We start from the raw sequence: 26,566 nt of genomic DNA on the forward strand, positions 1-26,566 counted from the left end.
AAAACAAATTTGTGTGAACAACCCGAATTGTACTTGGTGCTCAATTGTGTTCGTGACAACGGGTGGTGACGCAAGTGACAATGATATCAGCAAGGAATGACGCATGGTGAAAAGTGAAAGTATGTAAAGTGAATATGGTGGTTCAAAACAATTTGCAATCTTTTTAGACAATTAGAAAACAGTTTCTTTTGAACAACATGAGGTAAGCGCCATCAATTGCATAAGTGCGACATCCCGGTTAAGAAATGCCAACACTGCCCAGGATTTTTGAGGTCCCCCGGCGGATCTTGTAAAGGACCCGGCACAGCATTGCTACCCCTAGCTGTTTTAAGCATGTGATAATCATGTTGTTTGTGTCTGGTATTAAAGCCATCACTGTATATCTTTGTGGAAAATTACTTGCAAGGTTCTCGATTACACATCGAGTTATGGTGTGTACGATTTTGGTGTCAGCAGTGTGTTCAAGTAAACAGCTGTCTCCCACCCAGAGATACCATGAGGCATGAGCTGTTCCACTGACCGTAGCCGGATGACGTCCTCTTAGGGAGCGCACCTCTACATTGTGCCCCTGTGGAACTTGCACCAAACAAGGGGATGGATAAATGCTAGTATTAATATTAGACCCTGGTGCTCGGTCAGGCTGCACACCAGTCCATAGTTTTTGCCCCACTATGGCACTCTGAACAGAGGCCCGCCTTTTGCAAAATATCCCCAACTGCCTGGCGGGATCTGACTTTACACAACACAAACCACCCCGATCGGTTTCGGTTTATTTGGGCTTGGTCAGTAGGACGTAGCTCGAGCCCCACAGCACAGAGCTCACGCCTGTACATACCAGTCGCATTTAAGTGTTTCACAAGAACAAACGCAGTCACAGAATTCTGTCGGTGGAGGGTGACCAACGCTACGTGCCTGACCCCTCTATGGTCGCCCCCGTGCATGACATGGCCAGGTGCGTGCGAGACTCGACATACGAAACACGCAGTTGTCTGAAGGAGGGGGTATGAGGCAAGAAGGCAGGTCTCAGCGGGCATGCCAATCTCTTCAGCTCGCAGCCCCTGGAAGAAGGAATGGTGTTTCTGTGCAGGAGCAGATGAACGCAAACTTCGCGGCCTGCAGCAGTCGGCAAAAATACACGCCATTACTCCCCCACTCACGGTTCTCCATCAGGAATACACGTCTTTAGAAACAAGTCTGCACACATGTCGCATTCAGGGATGAAAGCCACGCACTTCCTGCCAGCACCAGCCTGGTAATGCCACTTTTATTGGACTGAGAAAACAAACCACTGTGCAACCCAGCAGCAAAGAAGAACAATGTATGTATAAAAACCCAAAGCAAGCCCGTGAATAAAAACCGGAAGAAGAGCAGCCAGTTTTTCACTGCAACCTGGGAAAACACCAAAAAGATAAGCTAGGAAAGGGGAGAAGCCTGATGCAGGAGTCTTCGTTTTTGATTTCATAATCAATGCGGGTGCCCACCCCGCTTCTACATTTATTTTCCCTCTCGAGGGAGCCTACCCCTCGTGCCCGGAGAAATTGCCGTCGCTGCCCCGCCGCCCGGAAGTCAGGCAAGTCTGCCTGTGACGTGGGTGGGACCTCAGCTGGGTCAGCGAAGCGGGAAGCATTGCGAGCGTTGCGGGGCTCCCATTGGCTGGAGGGAGCCCCGGAAAAGGAGTCATGGCAGGAGCCGCGAGGGCTCCATCCTTTAAGTCCCGGTCCAGAGATGGGGGACCGGGTGAAGCGTGGCGGCCGCCCGAACATTGCAGGAGCCACGAGGGCTCCACCCCTTAAGTCCCGGTCCCGTCAAGGGGGACCAGGTGAAGCGTGGCGGCGGCCCGAATAGAGGAATCCCCTGCGCCGAAGCCCAGTGAGTTAGGGCTGGGCAGGGGACATGGGCAGTTGGCTCCCCCCTCCTCAAGGGAGCAGGTTCCGTTAAGGCGCCCGTACGGGGCACCGAGTCAGAGCGGCCCTGTGTGTGCAGTGGGCCGCTCCAACGATGAGCGCCTGCATTTCTGAGCCTGCGTGGCTCCAAAGTGGCATTCCTTATTGATCTAAATCCCCGAGTGGCTCCAACACTGGGCAGCGTTGTTTATAGAGGGCCCAGAGGGGCCCATGTCTTTCTCGGTGTCCTGGACTATTTTCTGAGTAGCCCCCGCCTGATAGGGGTCACTCCAACGCTGGGGGTCCAGTTATCTTTAGTGCGTGACTGCATTGGGGCATGTTATTTTTAGAGCCTCCGTGGCTCCAACAATTGCATGTTGCATTTATTTAAAACGCCAGTACGCGCCCCAGTGCTCGGGGCCAGTCCTTTTGCTGTGTTTGCGCATATTGATTTCAGGAGCCCGTGAGCTCCATGGGGACATGTTTGTTTTCTGAGCCAGATGGCTCCAACGTGGAGCACATTGGTTTCCTCACATTTGACCACCACAGCTGCCCAGCACTTAGTGCCAGCTGCAGCGTTTAGGCCCTCTTCTTGTCCCCAGCTGCCCAGCAAGTAGTGGGCAGCTGCTACGTTTAGGTTCTGGTGCAACCTGGACCCTAGTGTGATTGAAGTACTATTGGGTTTTAATGCTTATGGTGTTAGGAAATGTACCGTGTGTAGTATGATTTGCGCACCCTGTGTTAATGCTTATGGTGTTAGGGAATGTACTGTGTGTAGTAGGTTTTGTGCACCCTGTGTTTTATACCTCTAGATATGATTTCTGCATAGGAGGTTGTTTTACCTGTTTAGGTTTATGTTGGGGAGATTAGACTTCCCTGTGTGATATATGCCCCTAGTGTAATTCTACTTAGGAGGTAAGGTCTTATGCGTTAGACTTATGAGAAATTGCATAATGTGTTTATGCCCCTGTGATGTATGCAGGATAGGTTTTATACCCGATTCTATTATGATAATGCTGAGGTCATTATTGCGCCCGTAGTTACTGGTTGTGCTCTACAGTTATACCAACTGTAACACAAATTATATGTTCTACATTTACAATTGGTGATTGGTGCCAATTCTGACAGTGGTCCATGTGGCCCGGTCTTGTGTAAATAGTCCCCTGTAAAATACTGCCCAGTGCCAGTTGGAACAGTGTAAAATACGTGATCATCTAATGTGTTTATTATAATAAAAAGGCTATTTTTTAATATAGAACCTTGTGTGGAGTTTCTTAAGTGGTGGGCCTAGGGTGTTGTGTGCGCACGCAAACGCTTTACACATTGCCTCCGGGATAAGCCTGACTGCTCGTGCCAAGCTACCAAGGGGGTGAGCAGGGGTTATCTTTGGCGTGTAACTCCCCAGCCCTGACTTAGAGTGGTGGTCTCTGCCTGGCTTTGGCGCAAGCCCTAGCCAACCAGAGATCCCATTTCTAACAGCTTGTGTCATTGTTCATGGTAAATTCTGGCATCTGATTTGTTAATAGGCTTGTTAGTCCCTCCTTAGTACTGGCCTTGCCTTTATTTGTAACCTCCCAAAAGGACTGACCCTTTTACCTCTGTTACACGGCACGTCTTTTCAGTTTATGAGCACCATTTTCTTTAATGTTTTCTCCTACTACAGGCACAACATGCCTCCGTTCAACATTCAGTGCACCATGCACGCTTTCACTTTGCAAGCACATGGTTAGAAAAATCATAAAAATGTCACCAGACCTGCAGGTCTAGTAACTTGAAACATCTACCCAATCCAACTGTAACACAATTGACCTCTATCTCTGAAAGCCAAGCAAATGCGACATGTTGAGATTTAAAGTCATTTTTATTGCTCATTCACTTTGTGCACAATAAATAACCTTTAAATCTTGCCGCATATGCTCACCTTTCAGAGGCAGCGGTTAAATGTCAGTTTGTCTTCCTACTCACCAGAAAGGGCGAGCAGGGCATAAAAATAATGGGTCCTAATTAAATCTGGCTTCCAAATGCGAGCAAGTGGATTTTCTGAGCCCTGGAGCAGCCCGAAACAATGGCAGCCGCATGTTTGAAATTTACAAGAGTTTGAGCTATTGGCATTGTAAATGGCAATGCCTTATTTGAGTTACTTATCAAAACATAAATAAAAGGCATTGTCATTTAAAATGCAAATAGCTTAAACTATTGCAATTGCAAGTCCTATTGCAGTGCAAATGCTTGTTACGTACATGTAAGCATGCATGGACAGACCTAATCCGAGTCCAGTATGCATTCTCATTTTAACATTAAAAACCAATTAGGACATCTCACCTTCTGACGGGTGCTCGAAACCACAGTCCACAATGGCACGTAGCAACTCTGGCTTAAGCAGGAAGTCCCTGAAGCCAGAACTGTGGATGGAGACATAGGACCCTTTTACCTCCTTCTTGGCTGGTGCGGTGGATGTTTCAGTAATTGCTGCCGGCTCCTCATCTTCTTCGTAGTCTAAGAGCTCATTTTCAACATCCTGTTCTGCCATTTCTAGAAGTAGAAAATGACAAAACTGATGTCACCAAACGATAAGTTAAAAGCACACGACATGGGGCCTGGTTACACATAGGCAGCATTTATTGCATGTGAAATGCCACAGGGTAAGCTATTCATTGAGTACGCTAAACACATTACGAGTTGTTGGGAAACATGCAGATTGATGGTTAACAGTGAATACTGCATAGTTTGTTAAATTTCGGCTGGTTTGACATGTCAAAATGTAAAAATGGTCGAGTTATTCAACAAATCCAATACTTAGTGGATGCATTCAAAATCTAGCAAGTTGCAATTACAACTTATGCGTAAATTGGGGCTTATGCAAGGGTCAGAATTACCCACCCAACTCTTAATCATGGCCATAGTGTCAGTAGAAGCATGACAAAAACGTGATGGGGCCAAAATCGATCTTAAAAGGGCATAAAGGAGTGCAGGGCCAAAGAGGTCTGGAATTAATGAGAGACTGGGTAAGTGTGTGTGAAGGAACCGACCAAAGTATAACAAGAACTACACAGTGGGTAGATACTGAACCTACACATCCATGTGTAGCTTTCACATGGAAACAGATACTAATGTAGGTGGAGATTCTAGAGAAAGATGGACATTGTTGGCTACACAAAGGGTAGCCAACGCCGCTACCATGCATATGCCTTTACCACAACAAGCATTGGCATAGCCAATAGGTCTCGCCTTTGTGACCTTTTAAGTGTTTAGCCATGCAACAGTTGATGTAGCACCAAGAATATTGTGCTGCATAAATAAATACTTATAAGGTCCCAAAGGCGAGACCTTTTGGCTATGCCAATGCTTGTTCATAATGCATCTTTCTTGGGCACACCAGCCACAAGAACATCTAGTTGAATAGTGGCCATGAGTATATGACTTGACCATTTCCCTGTCCACAGAAGAGACAGGTGCCTGAGTAAGAATTTTATCAGAGATGTGGGAGAGGCCACAGTGGATGAAAGGCCTGCCACAGGAGGATCCCAGGGCATGAAATACCTTGGTAGGTGGACTATTGGAAACAGACATTTCTGCCAAGCACTGGAAGATAGGGCTGGAAGAGGCACAGCGAGATTAGAAAGCTTTTTCTAAATGTATCCCCCTATCACTAGTATTAACCCCTTATGAAGCAAGAAAATTTACACCAGGGTAAATTCTAAGAAAAAGGTGGGTAAAATATAATTTCAAAATCAAGGACACTGAATATGGCCCAACAGAATATTTTCATGTGTGAATCACGCACGACAACAATCACTATGTTTTAGTGTGAATGCTGCATTGCTCGTCTGGCTCCCATCTGCAGTTCCAACAGCCTGCGCACATTCATACTGTGCATCTGTTCTTTGGCAGAGGCGGACTCTTAATTACTAGGTATCATCCCTGCATAGAGCAATCTCCCAGCAAACAGGCTATGCTTCCTTGCTGTGTGCATGACTCCGTTCCTACAGGGGCAACGGAAAGTAGTGATGAATAATTCCTCCTGTCTCAAAACTGATATGAGCAACTTCACCCTGTGGGGCTTGCTACAAAAGAACACTGAATGCCGGATAAGCTTGAGAAGATTCCTAAAGTAAGCCTGGGGCCGGTATAGATAGGTGATGACAATATTGTAAAAGGAAATGAAATCCATGCTGTGGTGTAAAGCCCTGTGACGGAAAGAAGATTGCCATTCTAGCATGTCCTAACAAATGAACAAATCTCACGTGCAGTCATTCTGTCCGGCGCGGTCACGTTTACATACACATGAACACAGGGAGAAATGAAATATGAGTTTAAGTCACATCATGGCTAATGCTGCACTGCAGTTCATGCACACCCTATTGTCACCTCTGTGGTGCTGGGTTTGCATCACAGCAGAATTTTTTGTTAAAGTCGAGAACAACCTACTGAGTTCTATTCCACTTGAAAATTTAAAACGCGCAAGTCTCCATTTTCAGCCGAGCTGCGATAATATACGAGTAGCGGTATTGGTCAACCCGTTTTTAAATGCATTTTGCGGCACTGAATTGACAGTATAGAAGTGCAGCCTGATTGCAATACATGTATCTGAACATACCTACCCTGCTTAAGAATAGTTATCGTTTTAGATGACAGTTTGCACATTTCTGTGTGGCTTTCAATGGGATGTGTAAGTTCAGATGCAATATTCGCAATATTGAAGTACTGGCACTTTAACTGCTCATATACAAGCATCGGCAATTCAAGAATAAGTTGGAAATACATGCATGTCTCTGCAGGGCTACTGTACTCATGACATACTGACAGCAGCATTTCTCAGCGGTTTAATACTGATCCTATGTGAGAGCAGGCACGTCTCGCCTGAGTTGTAATACCGATTAACCATTCACCATGTTGCCAGAAATAAAAGAAAAGTTCAAGCAGAGAGATTACTCTGTAGATGAGCAGCCTCGGGCTGCCCTCCTGAAGGGAGGAGCTATAGAGGCAGGAAGGCACAATCAACCGAGGAAAGGAAGGAATTTGAAAAGATTGAAACAAGATGAAATTCAGTATATGGCCAACAGTGCGCTGGGCTCATACTTACCTGGCCTCGTTTTATACGCTTAAATGGAGTGCTGTTATAAAACATGTTTGTGCATGTGTGGGACCCAAAAAGAGGCAGCAAGACTACTGAGGGCAGCAGTGGTGGTGCAAACGAGGGCTGAGAGCGCGAAGACTGACTACAAAGCACAGGTAGGAGAGAAGCGAGTGAATTCGAAAAGTGGTTTGATATTAAAACATTTATCCCGTAAAAGGATTCTTACAAACGTAAATAGCCTGTTAAAAACTAGACTCGCGGAGCAGCAGAGAGCATCCTGTTCGCAGCAGCTCCGATCGGACCACAGCAGTTTGTCTTTTCCAGCCATGGCCGATAAAGAAAATTAATTGGAGCAGAGTGAAAGCCTCAGTAATTAATGCAAATTGCTCTCCATTCCAAACGAAGCCTGGAAGCCGCCTTACATTTGGTGCTTTTCTGCTTAGATTAACTATCAACACTAAACATTTCTGAGCGCTATGCAATATGAAGGTTTCAAAGTGAAAGTCATCTCTGGTCACATTGGTGAAGAGCAGTACACGCAAATCTCCCTTTAGATCGTGAAGTCAACAGTAGGTAATCTTTAATAAAAAAAAAAAGATAGTGTGCGTACTTGATAACAGGCAGTGTGAAGAAAACCAGCAGCGAAAGACACTGTTTACCGCTGGCGGGTGCACGCTTGTGTGACCGCAAGCGCTAGGCCAGCCAGCAGCACTTTGAAAACTCACTTACTAAATGTCTCTCCAAGCAACGCATGCGCGCTGACTCAGCGAGACCTAAAAATGAAAGTATACATCAGGTAACAGAAACCCATCTATCTGGAAGTGGTAAGGGTAGGGTGGCAACGGTATTTTTTTATGGTTTGGGGGCTGTAGGGTGCTATGGGTATTTTTAGGGTAATGGGGTGGGTAACGGCATTTATTAAGAATATAGGGTGGCACAGGTATTTTGAGAGTTTAGGAGTGGGTAATGCTATTGGGCGGTACATGTGTTTTTAGGGTTTACGATTGGTTATGGGTATTGGGTGATACGGGTGTTTGTGTCTCGGTTAGAAGAGACGTGTTGCGTTCCATCTGTGGGCTTACAGGATGACTTCTACAATTGGTAAACATCAGTGTGGCTCATTTTTGAGAATGCATTCATCAAGACATGCAGGAGTCATGCCCGCATGTGTTTGGCCCTCCCATAGCACATTGACTAAGTACACATCCCCTTACACTACTCCCAGTTTGACTATTTTGTGTTTTTGCACGTCGCAGAGGTATTCCCGCGTCGCAAAGGCACTGCAGATAACGCGCCAATAGATTCTTTCAAAGGCTCTGAAAAAAGGGATCATGAGGAAAATGATCCCTGGCACTATGTAGCCCAAGGTGGTGTCATTTGAAGCTCTGTTAGCATGGTATTTAACAACCTTACCAATGGATGTTTTAAGCAAATATTGAAGTAGATACAAAACCAGGTACCAAGATCTAAAAACCTTGAAAACCAGCTGACTAACGACTCATGAGAAGTTACAAAACTGTGCCAATAGCAAGACTGTACTCTCCGATAAAAAGGGAAATATCTAGGTTTGTGCTATTCGAGGCATAGCAGGTGTCACAATAGTGGCGATACAAATGAACAGCCAGCAGCTTTTTGTTTATAAAAATTAGTGTGGCACATGTTCGTTGCTGCATACCAGTGATTTTTAGGAGTAATAATGACACTGATGGCACTTTGATAAGTGATGAATAGACGTGGATTGAAAAATGGGCAAATGATATGCTGTTGACTGCATGTCATTACAAAATAGTTTTAATTAACTACTAAGAAACGCAGACTGGCTGCAAAAAAACAAGCGCTTGCAAAACTAATGTATGGTGCTGGTTGGTTGCAAGCTCTTAGCCTTTGTCAAAGCTAGTTTCACACGGTAATAACTTTGTAAATATTTACTGTTGGGGGAAGCTGCAGGTTTCAAAATGCACCCACTGCCATCTTAGCTCCTGGCACTGAATGGAATAACTTTATCTGCTCCTTCTCAGAGCCAGGTTTGTCACTCTGAAGGTAACCAATAGCTGAAGCAGGCTGACGACCCATTTCAAGATGTTGTATGGTGTTGTGGGCAGAACAAAATGTTTATGACAATAAAAGATAAATTAAAAAAAAAGTTTGGTTAAAAGCCACTTATAAGAATATTGCACGCATCAGTCCTGGACAATTTTGCAAGGGATTTAAAATGGGGCAAATAGACAATTGTAGGTTTGCTGAGGCCGAACAAGTGGAGTGACTGGTCGGGGGTCCCGGAGCAGGGGTCCGAGGCCGCCCAGCAGTGTTTCAACTGGATGATTGGTGCGAGGCTGGAAATAACGCTACAGGAGCAGTGGTGACTAATCCAGCATCCGCCCAGGTCCAGACCGAGGGAAGCGGAACTGGGGCGGTCCTCATTGCAGCCGAGTGGTATATGCGAGATTTGTAGTCTCAAGGAAGAACGCCTGTGCAGTGGAAGAAACCATGCAGTGCAGTGGAAGAGCCAGCAGGTTACTTTGTAGAAGAGGCGGCTGGGATGGAGTGGTGGCTGACCGGAGAATCGCGGACGAGCCATCCTGTAATTACCATCTCACCTGCGGTCTTCCGACTAGAGAGGTGAGCGCAGCTTGGACTATTGGACGCCTGGTGGGAACTTATGCCGGGGGTTCCAAACTGGGAGGGGGGGGGGGGGGGGGGAGGCGCATATCTAAACGGCTCACAGATATGACTGTGGGGAGACGCAGCTGCGCTGCCGGCCTGGTTCGGGCTGCTGTACTGAGCGACTGCAGAGGCACTGAGCTTCAAGGGCTGCACCATGTCCCCTGCTGCAGGAATCCGGTCACATACGGGGTGATGTTGTCTATCTTCAAAATGGCACGGGTCAGGCGCTTTCAGGTCTACGCCCTGTGTGGTCCCCAAAGGTGAGCAGAGGGGCCAGCTGGACAGATTGTTTTCTTTATCATCTTGTTTTTCTATGTTTATTGAATGCACTAGCAACAAATCTACTGTAATGTAACTAATTGATGTAATGCTGTAACAAGTCTTAATTCTCATGTAAAGCACTGATACCTCCGGGTCTAGCCTGGATGTCCTAGTCTCCTCGCTGTGTCTCCTACCCCCTCCCCCACATCTTCCCTCCATCCTTTGCTTGCCTCCCCTATTCCTTTCCTCTCCTGAATCTTTCCCCCTGCCTGATTGGTTTATCCTTGTGCCTGTGGCCCGCTCAATCTCCCTCCTCTTCGCCCTTTTACATTAACCCCTTACCCTTCAACACGCCTTGAACCAATGGATGTAACTCTTAATTGATGTACCTTCCGTAACAACTTGTAACCTATGTAACACTACCAACCCGACTCCCTACAATGGCCCCCTCTAGTATGCCCTTGTCCAAAGCACTCCTACTCCCCTTGATGGGGATGGATCCAGCATTTATGCCCTGGAATTGGAGACCCTTCTGAGAGAGTCCACAGTGACAAGAGAGTCTCACATAGTGGAGGACTGGGATTGACCCCCTTACCACTGGGAACCGTCTCCTACCCTGCCAGAAGTCGGACACTGTTCACGCTGGGTTTTCTACCCCCTCCCCCCCCCTTCCTTCATTCTTCTAAGTGTGCCCATGACCAAGGTACTCCTCCCCTTGTTGGTAAGGGATCCAGTATCTATTCCCTGGAGTCTAAGTGACACCAGGAGAGAGTCCACCGCGACAAGGGAATCACAAAATGCAAGACTTGGAATGATCACTGTACCGCGGGGAGCTGTCTCCCACCCAGGCGGACAGAGTCACTGCCTTGTTTTCTTGCTGTGTCTCCTACCCCCCCCCCCACCTCTTCCCTCCATGCTTTGCTTGCCTCACCCATTCCTTCCCTCTCCCCCTGCCTGCTTTGTTTTTCCTTGTGTCAATTCTCAGCTTAATCTCCCTCCCAGTCGTCATTTTACATTATCCCCTTACCTTCTACATGCCTTGAACCAACGGATGTAACTTGTAATTCATGTACCTTCTGTAACAAATTGTAACGTGTAACCCATGTAACTCCCCTCATGTAAAGCGCTCGGATACCTCCGGGTCTAGCCAGCACTATATAAGACTCAAGTTAATTAATAAATAGGCATCCACCCACCACACCACTTTCTTCAGACATTCTTAAACTTTGAACCAGAAAGCACAGATGTTGGCCAGTCTAGTACCCATCCAGGGGAAAGCCCTAGTAATTCAGACATCTGGAGTTATGGAGAACAGCATCGCCCAAAAAAATATGGTACAGAAGTTAGAAGACATAAGATTTGATTGCGTCTGCTACACCCAGAACCAGTGTCAGAACGATGCACTGCAAGACAATTCTCAAAGTAACAGATATATAACTGGACATCATATACAGTACATGCACCTCCATTTTAATTGTAAATAAGCAGGTGTGCCTTAACAGACACTGGAGCGACTGACTAGCATTTAACATTTAATTGCGCGTCTCCATCCCCACCGCCCCCGACAATATAGCTCTATTTAAAGGCTTTGAGGCTTAAAGCAAAACCAACTCCAAGTTGAAGGAAAATGTAAATGCCGAAATGTGATTGCTAGGCCTCCCTCACCTGTTCCCAAATGTTGCCATGACAACTGACGGGCGGCGCCAGCTGGTATTACGAGATGCACACGACTACGTTCGCGCCCCTCCTAGGAAAATGCGTTCAATTTCCCAAATCGGTCGTTTAATACCAACACAACCCTTTAGTCTCAAACTAACGAAAACTTAGCCGGGGAACACTGCAGCCTTGGCCGATGCTGCGAGGCCAAATACTTCTATGACTTATTCACACAATCAAGGAGTGCCTACCGATACGCTGCTCATGGAGCTGTCAGAGTTGGGACCAAAATAGTATCAAGACCATCAGTATCAAAATGGCCCAGCCACGATCAAGACGTCGGACCGAGGGTCCACCGATCATACTGGGCCTGTAGGGACTGCGACTGGCCGTGTTTTAGAGTTGTGACAAACAAAGCCACTGAAAAAAAACGAACCCATGACAATTGACAGCTTTAACACAACAGCCTGGTGACAAAGCTAACCAAGTTCGAGATAAAGTAATATAACTTACCACATTATTCATCCTCCTACGTCACATACAATTGCCTTAGGAATTCCGCATCTGTAGTAATACTCGAACCAGACAGGGAAATAGTCACGCAGAACTAATCACTTCCTCCCAAATGCCAAAAAGGCATCACACTGATTTTGAGGGGCCCGTGTAGACAAAAAACGATTATATGGTGAAAGTTCACATACGAAGCGGATTATCCTGAAACGCCTTCCTAAAAGACCCGTTCCAAGTTCTCCATAAAAATAAAAAACTGGGAATGGTAAGAAATAAGCCTAATGGTAAAAATAGTTTTGTCTACGTGGGCGATCTAAAAGGCTGCGTAGTCGCTTACGCGGATATACCAAGTATCGTACATAGGAAAGAGAAAAGGGAGCGGCTCTAAAGGAAAGGGTTAGACCGATCTTTTTATTCACGGCGAGCACCATACCGAGCTGAGCGTAGGTGAAGACAAACTGCGCAAGCAAATCTTAGCACGTAACTCTAGAGAGGATCAATCGGGCCTCCCCATTAAATACACTACTGCACTCCGTTTTTTAATTGTCTCCGGAGGATCAGGAATCGCCGAACGACGCGATCTCTGCCCCGCTTTTCGGTCTGAAATTCTCCGCAACGTATACAACGACTTACCTACGTTAGAGCTCTCCGTTCCTTTACGCCGCCGGTCTGTTCACGTGGGGTCGGCTCTAAACACTACCAGGATCCTTTATCACCGCGCCAGACGGAAGTGACGCCGCAGCAGCGTTCCCATAGGACAACAAAACTGCGTCACTGCCGGAGAGCGCCAGAAATGACGGCAGCGAAAAGGAGTGAATGGCAGGAACATAGAGGACGGACTACTCTGGTCTCCTGGGTAGTGGCCATTTTGAATTGATGCATTTTTCAGGGGAAGGCTGTATCACGACCAGGGCTACTGGAATTATGCGATTTTGAGGCTGCTTAATTTTATATACATAACGATGTATTTGACTTATAATCAGTTCCAGTGACACGGTACACCAAAGTAGGATTAATTTTTGCTTTCATTGTCCGAAGTAGAAGTAATAGCGGAGCCTAACACCGACCTCCGCCTAGCTCTCCAACCGTCTCTCTCCTCCCATCGATTCCTTGACATCACAGCTTCAAGAACGATGTGAAATGGAAGTGCCATAGCAACAACAAGCCTACAACACCCCCTTCTTTATTGTAACAAAGAACAACAAACCAACACACTTACCGACATAAACACACATATACTGCAAAATGACCATGAAAATAAAACTCTAAACAAAATAGTTTATAAAAACATAGAGACACTTAAACTTTGCTACCATAAATATATATATAGTCTTCCAGCCACTTGAATGGTCCCCTACTTCTTTTGTTACTAGTATGTCCTCCCCTCAAAGACTTCTGGTATCCATTAGCTTCCATCAGGAACACCGCACTGCTCCTCCAAATCTGCTTCCAACTCTGCCTGCTCAGCATTACTTTATTTTACAGACACACTCTCCCCTAGTACCATCTCCACACTCTATTTATTTTAAAAGTTTTATATAGCGCTAGCTTGACCCGTAGGTATCAGAGCGCTTTACATACATACTGTAAAGAAAAACAGACGGAAATTGCATTACATAGTAGGCAGGCAGTAAGGAAGCAAAACCAGGGATAAAAAAATACAGCATGGAAGATAAGGTGGTTAACACAGTCCGGTCACCAACTATCCTTGAATGTCAAGAGAGAGGAACAGACTGGGAGCTCGGACCTGCAGGCAGGCAATCATTTCGGCTTTGAACCCAGAGAATACAGTTTTAAACATAAGTTTTACTATTTTTATTCATCATGTATATCGTAAATTTAATCAACAAATTGCAGGCCCGGCATCAACTTTAAAAAGAGTCACAGGTGTCTAAAACAAAAACTGTAGACCTACAAGACTTCATTCTGGTCTCTCCTGTGCTCTCAACACCTGCAATATCAGGGTATGTGACCCCGATGATTTTTATCGACACTGCTACCTGATGACTGTTTTAATGAAACGTTTACATTCTCTGGGTTTTCTTATAAATTCAGGCTCCCATCTTAGTCTCTGACAGTAACACTCATTTCTTTGTCACATCATTAACACTCTGCCGCTATACATTTTTTTTTTATTTTTCTTCTTTTACAATTCTTGGCCATTTTAATCATCTTTTTTGTACATGTGTGGTGTGTATGTTCTGCTTTTATGATTATATTTTTTAAATCAAATAAAGTATTTCAAGAAGAGAGAGGAGTAAACTCGTATATTAAAGTCTAGGTTAGTTGACGTTGGTCAGGAAAGTATTTGTTAAGGAGATGGATTTTCAGGTCCCTTTTGAAACAGGAGAAGGAGGGGTTGCATCTGATGACTCTAGGGAGAGCATTCCACATCCTGGGAGCGTTGCCAGAGAACGATCGGTATTGTGTGGTTTTCTTTTTCAGTTTCGGAGGAATAAGAAGGAGTGAGTTGGAGCTTATCAGCGATCTGGATTGACCTGCTCTTACCAGTTTGTTGTTTTGGTATTTAGGGGCCGGAGAGTGAAGGGTTTTGTGCGTGATGCAGGCCAGTTTGTAAATACACCTCCCTTCCATGGGAAGCCAGTTGAGGGAGTTGAGAGCTGAAGTGATGTGATCAAATCTTTTTACTCCAGATACGAGTCGAGCGGCCATGTTCAACACTCCCTTTAGAGGGGCTAGGTGAGCGTTTGGAGTCCCTGTTAGGATGGCGTTCCCGTAGTCGATTTTAGAGAGCACTAGGGATTGGACTACTGTCTTGAGGTCATCATGGGGAAGAAAAGGTTTCAATTTCTTGAGGTGTTTTAGAGAGAAAAGAGCACTTTTTGCAGAGTTTTTGATGTGGGCCTCCAAAGATAAGTTCTTGTCAAGGGTGATGCCTAGAGACTTAAACTGAGTCAGACAGGACGATGGGGCAGTTTAGGGCGACCAGATTCTTGAGCCACTTTTGGATTGGACGATGGTTGCTTTTTGGAGAGAATAGGATTAGTTCTGTTTTATCTGGATTGAGTTTTAAGTGGTTAGCGTTGAACCAAGTTTGGATCTCGGTTAGAGTGGCATTGAGGTGTTGGATGTCGCTGGGAGACTTGATTTTGAAATAGATTTGGGTGTCATCAGCGTAAAGGTGGTAATTCACTCCAACTTTTTTCAAGATGATTGCGAGGGGCTCCATGAAAAGATTGAAGAGGGCCGGGGAGAGGGTCGAGCCTTGCGGGACCCCAAGTGTGACTTTTGTTGGCTTCGAGAGACAGGAGTTGATTTTAATTTGTTGCGAGCGGTGTTGAAGGAAGGAGGTGAACCATTGTAGTACTGTGCCATTGATGCCGGAAAGCTTCGATATGGTCTCCAGAAGCGCTGGATGATTTACTGTGTCGAATGCCGCAGATAGGTCAATAAGGATGAGTAGGCAGGCATCACCTTCATCTAAAGCCTTGTGAATATCGTCAGAGACGTTGAGCATAGCTGTTTCCGTGCTACAGCCTTTCCTGAATCCTGATTGAAAGGTGTCGAGGAGGTTGAACTCATCAATGTGTTTGTGTTTGTTGAGTTGGTGGAGAACGCATTTCTCCAATGTTTTTGCAAGGAATGGGAGGTTGGAGATGGGTATGAGGTTGTTGAGATCATTAGGGCCGGCCCCTGGTTTTTTGAGAATGGGTGTGATTTGTCCAAGTTGAAGGGAGTCTGGCACACAGCCTGAGGTGAGAGAGGCGTTGATGATTTTTGTCCAGAAAGGGGAAATAGTGTGGTTAAGTTCTTTTATGATTGTGGATGGGATGGGGTCCATAGTGTGGGAGGAAGGTTTTAGGTTAGAAATTATACTGAAAACCTCATTATCCGACATTAGCTCAAAGTCGGACCAATGCGCATTGTTTTTTAGCTGAAGGCAGACCTGATTGTTTTTGGTAAGAACTCTTTCTGAATGATCAGGGGTGGTTAGAGTGGGGCAGGTTAAGAGGGAAGGAGGGTGTTGGACCCGGCCTCGTGGCGTGGTCCCGAACCCTCCTACCAGACCAAACGGGGGCAACCCCAACCCTTCGGGGCCCCCCGAGCTTGTACCCCGCTACCCGCACCAGCCTTCGCGACGCGGCCCGCCCGGGCCTCGGTCCCTGCGAAGCCCCAACATCAAGGCGCCAAGACCCGACCCAAGGGGGTCGAGTGGCAACTCCACAGATCCCGGAGGAGGGGAGTTTCGATGGGGCCTCCCGCTGGCCTCCGACACCTGGGTCCGATCGCCCCCGGCCTCCCTGGGCGATGGCTCCACCCCCCGCTGGGTGTCTGGACTCTCTCATCCCGGCCCCCCCGGCGCGAGGGTCCGGACATCAAAGGGCTCCAGCCATATATCTGGGGCAACCCACAACCAGGACAGTAGTTGTATCCTGGAGTCCAGAGCCCTGCTGATCGGATCGCGGCTGACCCTACGGAGAGAGACTCATTGCCTGTAACTGAGAACTCGAGCCCTGCTGACTGCGTCGCGGCTCCCCCTTGCTGAGAAGAAGACCCTCACGGAACATCGGAGCCCTGCTGACCTCGTCGCGGCTCGACCTCGCTGAAGCAACCACCGGAGCCCTGCTGACCTCGTCGCGGCTCGACCTCACCGAAGCGACCCCCTCGAACCCGGCGGACGACGTCCCGGGCTGATACTGAGACTGTCCCGCTACCCCCGTTCCTAACCAAACCCTGAGACTCTTTTGGATCCCTTGATCCGCCTGTAAATATTGCCACGGAGACCTACCCTCAATTCTGATAAACGACTTGTGAGCATTGATACCCTGGTTGTGTCCCTTTGTGGTGGGAGGGGATTACTTGGCTGTTCGATCCTAGGAGAAGGACCTCGCCCAGGAGGCTTCTCAGCGGCGCTCGGCTGCTTCCTTACGGAACGGTGCCCCTCGGGGTGGTCAGTCCAACGCCATCTGACTCCCCGGAGGTCGCCCTTCTAACAGAGGGCTAGAGGTTTGGATGAAGGATTGATCAATTTTCGAGACTTTATTAGTGAAGAAGGTGGCAATTTCTTCACAACGCTCATTAGTGGCTTTGATTTCTTGAGAGGGAGTGTAGTTAGTTTGGCTTTTGACAATGTTGAAGAGTTCTCTCGGTCTGTTTTTTGCCAGATCTAGTTGGCTGCGGAAGAAAGACGCCTTTTCACTAAAAATGTGTTTTTTGTATGCTTGCCGAGCAGATCTAAGTTGCGCTAGGTGTAAGGTCGAGGGGTTTAGTCTCCAAGACCTTTCCGTTTGTCTGAGTTGACGCCTTTCCTCATTCAGAACCACGTTAAACCAGGGTTTGGATTTGGTTAGCCTCAATTGTTTAAGTTTGAGAGGAGCTACTTGGTCTAGAACCTCTGTCATTTTTTAGTTAAAGTGTGTAGTGAGGTCATCGGCCGTCGATGATGAGGGTTGGAGTTGAAGATGGGCATGAATCTTGGATTCGAGTTCGGATAAAGGGATTGCTTTGATATTTCTGGTCCAGTGTTTAGGTTTGTCACCACGAATAGGTTGGTGGAAGACAAGTGCATCAATCTTGAACAGAATGAGGTGGTGGTCGGACCAGTCAATGGGAGAAATCGCTGTCAGAGATACCAGATCATTGTTGGTAATGATCGCATCCAGTGTTGCACCTGTGATGTGAGTTGGTTTATTGCAGAGTTGTTTGAGGTTATATATTTCAAGTAGGTTGGATAGGTTCTGGGCAGTGGAGTCTTCTGGGTCGTTCCAGTGGATATTGAGGTCACCCAGGAACACGTCTTTAGTGTCTGTCATGGAGAACCGTGATATTAGGTCTGTTAGTTCTTCGGGGAAAAGGGTACGCTCTCCAGGAGGATGGTAGATGGTGTGGAATTTGATGGGTGAGGTGCCCTTGGCACTGAGTTCGACACCCAGGTATTCAAACGATAGGTATTCTGCAGGTTTAAGTCTGGTAATCTGTATTGCTGCCTTGTGGATGACGGCTAGTCCCCCCCCCCCCCCCGTTTTGATCGGTCTGTCTTGTCTAATGATGGTGTACCCTGGAGGGGTGAGAATGTCAAGAATGGGTGTGTAGTGGACATTGAGCAAGGATTGAGTGAGAAAAGCGATGTCAATTTCTTCAGCAAGTGGAGCTTCAGCAATGTCTGTGGCGTGTTGTACTGCTGATCTGCAGTTGAGGAGCATGCAAGAGAGAGGACGGGGAGCCTCGATGATGGGGGGGAGTAAGGTGGATAGAGGAGTATTGAGCAGGAGGTCTAGGCGAGTGGACATTTTTAGGGATTCTGTTAGTGCCGATAATAACAGGGATGGGGAAAGGGGCTGACTTCTGGCTCAAAGTGAGGTAAGAGTCGTTGATCTCATCAGGTTTCGGTATCAAAAAGGGTTGTCGAAGTGCCTGACTCGCTGACAGACTGGAGGGACGAGGGTTGCACTGAGGGGCAAAGGGGGGGTGGGAGGAAATCTACCCGGGGAGAGGGAGCACGGCGGCTTGGTCCTGTTGAGAAGATCTTTTTGTAAGTATAGGAAATCAGCAGCAAGGGAGTTAATTTTCAGCTCCATTCTGTTCAGTTGCTGTGCTATTGAGCTGAAAAAGTTTAAGGTTTTAGGCAGGGGCCGAGCATGACTTGGGTCTTTGGAGGGAGAGTGAACAGGGGTTGGGGATTGGACAGAGTCAGTGGGGTTAGGAGAGGGGAGAGGTTGGACGCGGGGAGTCGGATTAGTAATGCTCCCAGTCAAGGGGTTCAAAGGAGGAGTAGGGGGTCTACTGTCCAAGTGAGGAGGGAGAGAAATTCTAGGTAAGAAGTCAGATTTCCGGGGAATGTCAATGAGATTAGCGGTGGAGGCAGGTTGTGTATGTGGGTGTGCGACGGCGGAGGGGGAGTGTGTAGTGATAATAGGGGGGAACGAGTTTAAAGGATTGGTGACGACGTTGGCCATGGGGATGTCGCGGGGGTTGTCAGTGAGGTAATCGGTGGAGACCGGTTGTGTCTGTGGATGTGGGACATCGGCGGGGCAGTGTGCAGTGGTAGTAGGGGAGAGAGGCCACTGGATTGGAGATGACGTTGGACATGGGGGACGTAAGGGTCGGGGGAAAAGGGTCTGTGTTGGATGAAGAGGTAGTTTGTGAGGGAGGGTTCAGATTATCACGGGTCGAGCGGAGAGTGCCTGTGGGGATTTTGGTCACGGGAGGGCAGAGGTTAGAGTCCGAGCTGTCAAGATCTAGATCGGTCTTGTGGTGTTTGTTAATTGTGAGTTTGTTGTTCCTAGTGTGCTCAGTAGATGTAATAGTTGTGGGTGTTTGGCGTCGGAGAGTAATGATAGGGGTAGTGTGATTATAGTGAGTGATGGTTGATGTCCATGAGTTGGAGAGAGGTTCTTCAGGGCGGGGAGATGGGATCAGTTCCACGTTATTAGTAAGGGTAATGGTGGGTTGGGGAGATATGGTTTGACGGCTCAGTTGAGTTAACAAGGAAAGAAGTGTGGGGAAGTGGCGGTCAAAAGTGGTGAGGTGCGGGTCGGTGGCCTGTATGAGAATGGTTCCAGTTCTGTAGATGGAGATGGTGAGTTCCCCTTTGAAGGTCGGGGAGATGGAAGTGACTCTCATCCCCTGATGACCTAGGTTCCTCATCCTCCAGCCATCAGACATTGTTCCCCAGGGTCTTGGCTAAAATTCCTACACAACTCCTTTTCCACCAACACCACACTCTTAAAGTTCCAAACACTCCCATCTGATGTAGGGAAATATTAGGAATACCTTTTATAGATACATACACACAAATATAAAATCCCAAACCCCAATACAATCATTTCAGGTGAGGGATAGTTTTAAAACTATGTAAGTAGTAAACCGGTCAAGGCCAATAAATGGAAGATAACTGTGGGTTCCACAGAAATACATAGGTCCTAGTGCATATTCGTTTTAGGAAACACACATATTTATTTATTTTATTTATTTATTTAAAAAGTTTTATATAGCGTTAGCTTGACCCGTGGGTATCAGAGCGCTTTACATACACACAGGAGAGAAAAAGAATTGCATTACATAGCAGGACCTAAGGAAGCATAAATATATAAGTAAAACATAATAATTAGACAAACAGTGAAGTGGAGGGAGAAAAACACATTCAAGTAACCATCTATCCTTGACGGTCAAGAGAGAGGGGAGTCAGCTAGGATATAGAAGACTAGGTTAGTTGACGTTGGTCGGTAAAGTATTTGTTGAGGAGATGGAGTTTTGGTTCCCTTTTGAAGCAGGAGGAGGGGTTGCATCTGAGGTCTCTAGGGAGTGAGTTCCACATAAAAGTTGCCAGGACAATTTAGCTGCGTTGAAACACATAATTAAATTGTATATTTCTTTGTAGATTCAAAATCGACAGGACATCAATAATTAGAATAGATATCACAGAAAAGGTCACCACATCTCTATCTGCTAAACACGAGAGGCCACTTTACTGCCACCTTGTCGGCGAAAGTCAGGAAGTTTTACCAAAACACATTATCTCCCCGCCTTCCAATCACCTCTCTTAACACCGTGTTTCGAATCATTGGGGAGAGAATGTAGCCTTATGGCTAGAGCTGCCGACTTTGGAGCTGGGGAACCAGGTTCGAGCCTCGGCGTCAGCTCAGCAGCCTGTGATTCTGGGCAAATCACTTAATCTACCTGTGACTACCAAATAATGAATGTCTCCTTGTGTAATGTAACTGGTGCTCATGTAGAGCGCTCCAATACCTTCAGCTTAGTTCGCGCTGTATAAATCTGCAAAAACAAACAAATATACATATATTTTTTTGTTCTCCTCCTGGTGCTGTTCTACATTGTGACCCATCTTCTCTCTGCACACACACCTGGGTTAATCTCCTCCCAACCTATTCGTGTTCATCAGCCTACCTCTGAGGGCCAGAAATGGAGAGATTTTGGTGACAGAATTCAATGCGGTGTGGTATGACCAAAACATATTTTTAAGAGTCTTATCCACAGGTCTCACAGACGTGAGCTAGCTGAATACAATCTTTAATTGTGTGATTTACGCATTCCACAGCCTATTTGCTCTAGGGCAATAGAAGGCAGTCTTGAAATGATGTATAGGTATTTTCCCCCAAAATCCTGCATCTCATCAGAAGTGAATTGTATCCCCTTATCAGTTATGATGGTACTGGGCACACCTTCTGTCATAAACACATCAGTCAGAAAGTCTATCAAAGATAGGGTATTGATTTTGTTGACCACCTTAGTAGTGACCTAATGGGAATGATTAATCTACAAGTACCAACATACATTTTCCATCCCACACAGAGGTTTTTAGGGGACCAATAATGTCCCGATCAAGTTTGTCCCAGGGTTTAAGGGGAACACTCACGGGAAACAAAGGAGCAGCCCTTGTGATCCTGGTTTTATCACACATGGCACAAATTAAGCAATCTCTGACCTTACCTTCTACACCCTCATCCATACCCGGAAACCAGTAGGACGCTCCAACGTTTGATTTTGTAAGATTCCTCCCTATATGACCCTAATGAGCAAGCTCAGCAATTCTATCCCAGAGATCTTTAGGATGTACAAGTTTATCCCTTCACATAACTCTGTCATTAATAAAGCTTAATTCTTGTTGAACCGCCCAAAAATACTTAAGATCATCCTCAAAAGTTCCTGACTTGGTGGGCCAACCGTGTACAATTTTTTCCTTCACCTTTTTGAGAAATAAATCTTTGACCATGCCAGTTTCCCACTCCTCCTTAGAAATTCCTGGAATCTCCCGTAACAGGACAGGATCTAAAATGCTATCAGCATCTGCTCCTACTCCTTTACAAGGTAGTTTAGCTAAGCAATCAGCCACCAAGGTTTTTGTGCCAGGTACATATTTCAACTTAAAATTGTAGCCCTCTAAGCCAGTGAGCCATCTGCCTATCTGGGGAGTGGTGTTTTCCCTGCCTTTAGTTGAAAATATATATACACAAGGGGTTTGTGATCAGTACGAACAGTGAAAGGTAATCCCCATAAGAAACAGGCATTGGCATAGCCAATAGGTCTCGCCTTTGGGGCCTTATAAGTGTTTAGTCAGAGCTATTGACTTTGCCAATGTCTTTAAGCTGTGCTGTAGAGAAGTGTGGCTGCTGTGCAGCATGCTGAAACGTTTTAATAAAAAAGTGTCAGAAGCATTTTTGTTACCTTATATGTGACAAAGAAGGCATTATGTACCACTGAGCGACCATATTAAAAAAAGTATTTACAATAAAACATTTCCTCAGTTTTCTTTTGTTCTTGCAATGCTGGCAACTTGTTTCTGCCTATTCCAATGGTTGTTTGTTAAAGTTTTTTTTTGAGGGGGCATTAACAATCAGAGGGTGAAGGTTGGGAACTAGTACCTGTATTATAACACTAGCAGCGGCCAGATGCTAGGGGAGAATCAACAGATGCTAGATTCCGAGAGCAGGCTGAGGTGGTGCTGAGTGATGCTGGGGTGGTAGTGGTGGTGGTGGTGACTGGTGCGGAGACGATGTTGAGGTGATGCTGAATGATACTCAGGTCTTGTTGAGTGATGATGATGTGGTGGTGTACTAGTGCAAAGGCGATGCTGAGTGATACTGATGTGGTGCTGAGTGATGCTGTGGTGGCGCAGAGTGGTGTTGTTGTGGTGCTGAGTGATGCTGTGGTGGCACTGAGTGATATTGTTGTGGCCCTGAGTGATGCTGTGGTGGTGCTGAGTGATGCTGTGGTGGTGCTGAGTGATGCTGTGGTGACGCAGAGTGATGCTGTAGTGGCGCTGAGTGATTCTGTGGTGGCGCTGAGTGATGCTGTGGTGGCGCAGAGTGATGCTGTGATGGTGCTGAGTGATGCTATGGTGGCGTTGAGTGAGGCTGCTGTTGCGCTGAGTGATGCTGTGGTGGTGCTGAGTGATGCTGTGGTGGCGAAGAGTGATGCTGTGGTGGTGCTGAGTGATGCTGTGGTGGCGCTGAGTGATGCTGTTGTGGCGCGGAGTGATGCTGCTGTTGCGCTGAGTGATGCTGTGGTGGTGCTGATTGATGCTGTGGTGGTGCTCAGTGATGCTGCCGTGACACAGTGTAATCCACACACCTTGGCATAAAACGTACCTAGTTAAGTTTGGAATTTTAGGCGCTCGATGTATGAGAGAAAATGAACCGGCCTCTCATATTAACAGGTATCACCTTGATACGGTTAAATTATTTGCATGCCACTGAATGGTTTAAAGTGGGTATTCGTGAGCAGTAGACAGAAATATGAAAACAAAAAAACAAACAGTCCTCTGAGTGCATGTTTCGCCGATGCCAAAATCTATGCCTCAAAACAAAAAAAACCACAAGTCTGAACAGTTAACGGTGAACAAACGTGTATTTTCTGAAAACTTCATTCAATACCGCAAATGTGATTTTTGTTTCTAAAATAACCCAGGAGTGTGTTTTTCTCAACACCCAGCTGAAGAACCTGAATAGGTTAGTGGACCTTTAAGAAGCACGCACATGGTGTCAACGCTGCATTACTTTCCGCCCAGACTAAGGTTTATTTACTACAAGCTGCATCAATGAAATGCCAAGAGCCCGCCAGAAATCGTAATGGCGTGGTTCGCCGATGTCCTGCAACAGCATAAACCATGCACAAGGACCGCACTAATGACAGCACACATCAGCAGCACCATGTGCTGCACAGATCTAATTTGGCCCCATGATAAAGCAAATGTAAGGTTTAAGTGTGATTCGGAGAAGGGGTGTCAAAGAAGCAGTAAACGTAAACTGTTCGGGAAGTGAAAAAGTGAGATTTTAACCCCAGGATGTCTGCAGCATCTCGGCGAGTACAGCCCTCTTGCAGTCTCCTAGCAACTGACAACACATTCGGGAGCATGTGACTGCCAAGCCATGGGAAACATAAGCTGAGAACTGACACCAGCGCACGTCACAGAGTGTCACACCTCCGAGGCGTGCCAGGCATGAGTTTGAGTGGGAAGTGGTAGTGGGGAGAGGGGTTGGTGAATTGGAGGAGGCCACTTAGTTTTAAAGAGCTGCTCGGGAGAAAGGGTCATGGCTGCAAACAGAATCAGTTGACAATTAAGATAATATAGCACTTGAAGCGGCAAAGGCAGACCGCTTCTTGGTGCTACATCTAAGCGTTTTAGTGGCTTCAGTACTCAATTCCTAGCGTGAAAACGTAATTATAATAAGCCCCGTTTATTTATTCGACCAAATTGTATTATACCCGGCAAATAACTGGTTTTCCCCATACTGCGTTTCGAAAATAAACACAAACGTGAAAATGAAAGTGATCGCGCGCTGTAAGGGTGCCCGCGAGCGATGCGCTTAATGAGCCATGACGAGTGAGGAATGCCAGATGAAGCCTGTGCGCGTAACCGCAAGCTTTAGGCCACAAGCAAAAGCATGTGGTGAGCTTTTTCAAGCCCCCTTACTAAAAGTCTCGCCAGAGCTGCACATGCGCTGGCTCAGGCGAGACCTAGAAATTGAAATGGGTAATGGCCCAAGAACAAGCCAGGGCTTCTCGCTCCACCATGGAATAATTACATTCAGCATCCTTTAATGCCCTGGAGGTGAAGTCCACAATCCTTTCCATGCCATCTACTACTTGAGTAAAAGATGCCCTAATCCCTTTACTGCTTGCATCAGTGGTTAACACTGCCTTGCGCTTTCAGTCAAAATTCCCTGATGATGGTGCATCTATGATGGCTTTTTTAGTCAGCTTGTAAGATTTTTGACATTCCAAATCCTATTCAAAATGCGTTACTTTTTTAACCACGTTTCTCAATAGGGCAGTGATATCTGCAAAGTTCCTCACAAACTTGGTCATGTATTCGACCAACCCAAGAAATGATTTGACTTCCCTTACAGCTTTTACTAAATCTAACTTTGGTTTGACACAGTTTTTTGAAATTGTGTGCCCCAAATAATCCACAGAGTCTACATCAAATTTGCACTTCTCTCTTCTGATAGTTAGACCAGCTCCCTAGAGTGCCTGTAACACCTGTCTAAGAGTATCATTGTGATGAATGCTTGATGCCCCATAAATCAGTATATCATCCTGAAAGCCGAGTACAATTTTTTTTCCCTTGGAGAATTTGTTGCATACCTCTTTAGAATACTGCTGCTGCTGATGCGAGGTCAAACGGCATTCTGCAGTACCTAAAAGCACCAAAAGGAGTTATGAATGTTGTAAGTGTCTTCCCCAATCATACAAATCATTATCTAATTCTGGGAAGAGGGAATAAGTCCACCCAGATAGTTGCACTGAGGCCCCTTAAATCAACACAAAGATGTGAATTCCCCCCCCCCTTATTTTTGGGTAACCATCATTGGGGCTAGCCATAAAGAACTCTCAATGGGTTCAATAATACCTTGATTCACCAATTTGTCAAGTTCTTCTTTGAGAGGCTCATACATCAAAAAGGGTATTGGTCTAACTTTATATATTAGTGGTACAACATTATCTTTTATCTTGATTGTGTGCTAGCATTTTCTCAAATGGCTTATTTTTTTCACTGAATTCCTCAAGAACTCGTCGCACAAATGTTTACACACATTGTTTCCATCAATTGCTAAAACTTGTTCCCGACTATTAGGATCAAGTTTGATGCCTAATTCCCTTTTATGAGCTCAACCTAACAAGCTGGACCTCTTTTTCGCTATATAGACTTTCCCAATAGTTGTACGATTTTTGAAGGATATTTGCATATTTAACATGCCATCCAAGGGTATAGGGCCCTTTTTGTACCCTCCAGGTTCAATGTCTGCTTGTAGGATGTTATAGCTCATCCCAAGGAATTTATCTTGAAACACATCATAATCAATTAAAGCGTAGGGAGAACACAAATCAGCATACACCTGTATTTCTATACCATCTAAAGTTATATCAATTGTGAGATAATTATCATCTGATCTCATACTGTTGGCTGTGTCATGAAAAACACATTTGTTGACACCCTCACTTTCACTTTCAATCATGTGTACATTTCTCTTTTCAACCTTCAAATTTTTACATAATCTGGCAAAGTGCCACCTCTTATTAAATTTCCTACAAACCACAGAACGGGCAGGACAGTTAATGTTGTTGGTTAGATGGTTAGTTATTAATCAAGGGGGGTGAAGAATGGACCACTTGTCCTGTGTAACCAGGGTCTTTCAATAGTGTCCATCATAAAAAACCCTCATAACTGTACAGAGGCCGGTGGCGGTATATCTTGATTCTCCGCCTTTGTGTACTGTTTCAGGATCATCATTGGGTCTTTTTCTTTGTAAAAATGCTGACCTCCACCTGGAGGAAGACCTGCTGGTACTGTCAGTAGTAGTCAGGAATAAGGGTAAAAAGGTGCTTGTGCTCTCGTGAAATGTTTAAAATCCCTATATCACTTGTGTCCTCAATGATTTATTAGGGAGTCAGTGATGTGGGAGGTTAAAATTAGAATCGTGCGTTTCTAAGACCGAGCTACTGATCTAGCGCACTGTTAGGGTCAACATGTTTCAGCCCTCTGCGAACTCTAGGGGCTTTCGTCAGGACCGAAGTTGAGAATGCGGGGCCC

At 46.1% G+C, this 26,566-nt stretch overlaps 1 protein-coding gene across 2 annotated transcripts in view; it reads right to left on the minus strand.

Moving 5' to 3' along the window:
- The window catches only part of DDX39A (DExD-box helicase 39A), a 38,369-nt gene extending 25,547 nt beyond the window's left edge, over positions 1 to 12,822 (minus strand). Inside the window, exons 1-2 of one of the 2 annotated variants that reach the window (XM_085654304.1) lie at positions 12,685 to 12,822; positions 4,206 to 4,415 (exon numbers count right to left, since the gene is read on the minus strand). In XM_085654304.1, coding sequence (XP_085510430.1) covers positions 4,206 to 4,413 — 208 coding nt within the window. In that variant the 5' untranslated portion in view covers positions 4,414 to 4,415; positions 12,685 to 12,822. The remainder of the gene's footprint in view (positions 1 to 4,205; positions 4,416 to 12,684) is intronic. The other variant, XM_085654305.1, reaches the window with a different exon arrangement.
- Between the last annotated feature and the right edge of the window lie 13,744 nt (positions 12,823 to 26,566).

Source organism: Triturus cristatus, chromosome 4_1 (genome assembly GCF_964204655.1).
Source record: "Triturus cristatus chromosome 4_1, aTriCri1.1, whole genome shotgun sequence".
NCBI classification, from domain to species: Eukaryota; Metazoa; Chordata; class Amphibia; order Caudata; family Salamandridae; genus Triturus; species Triturus cristatus.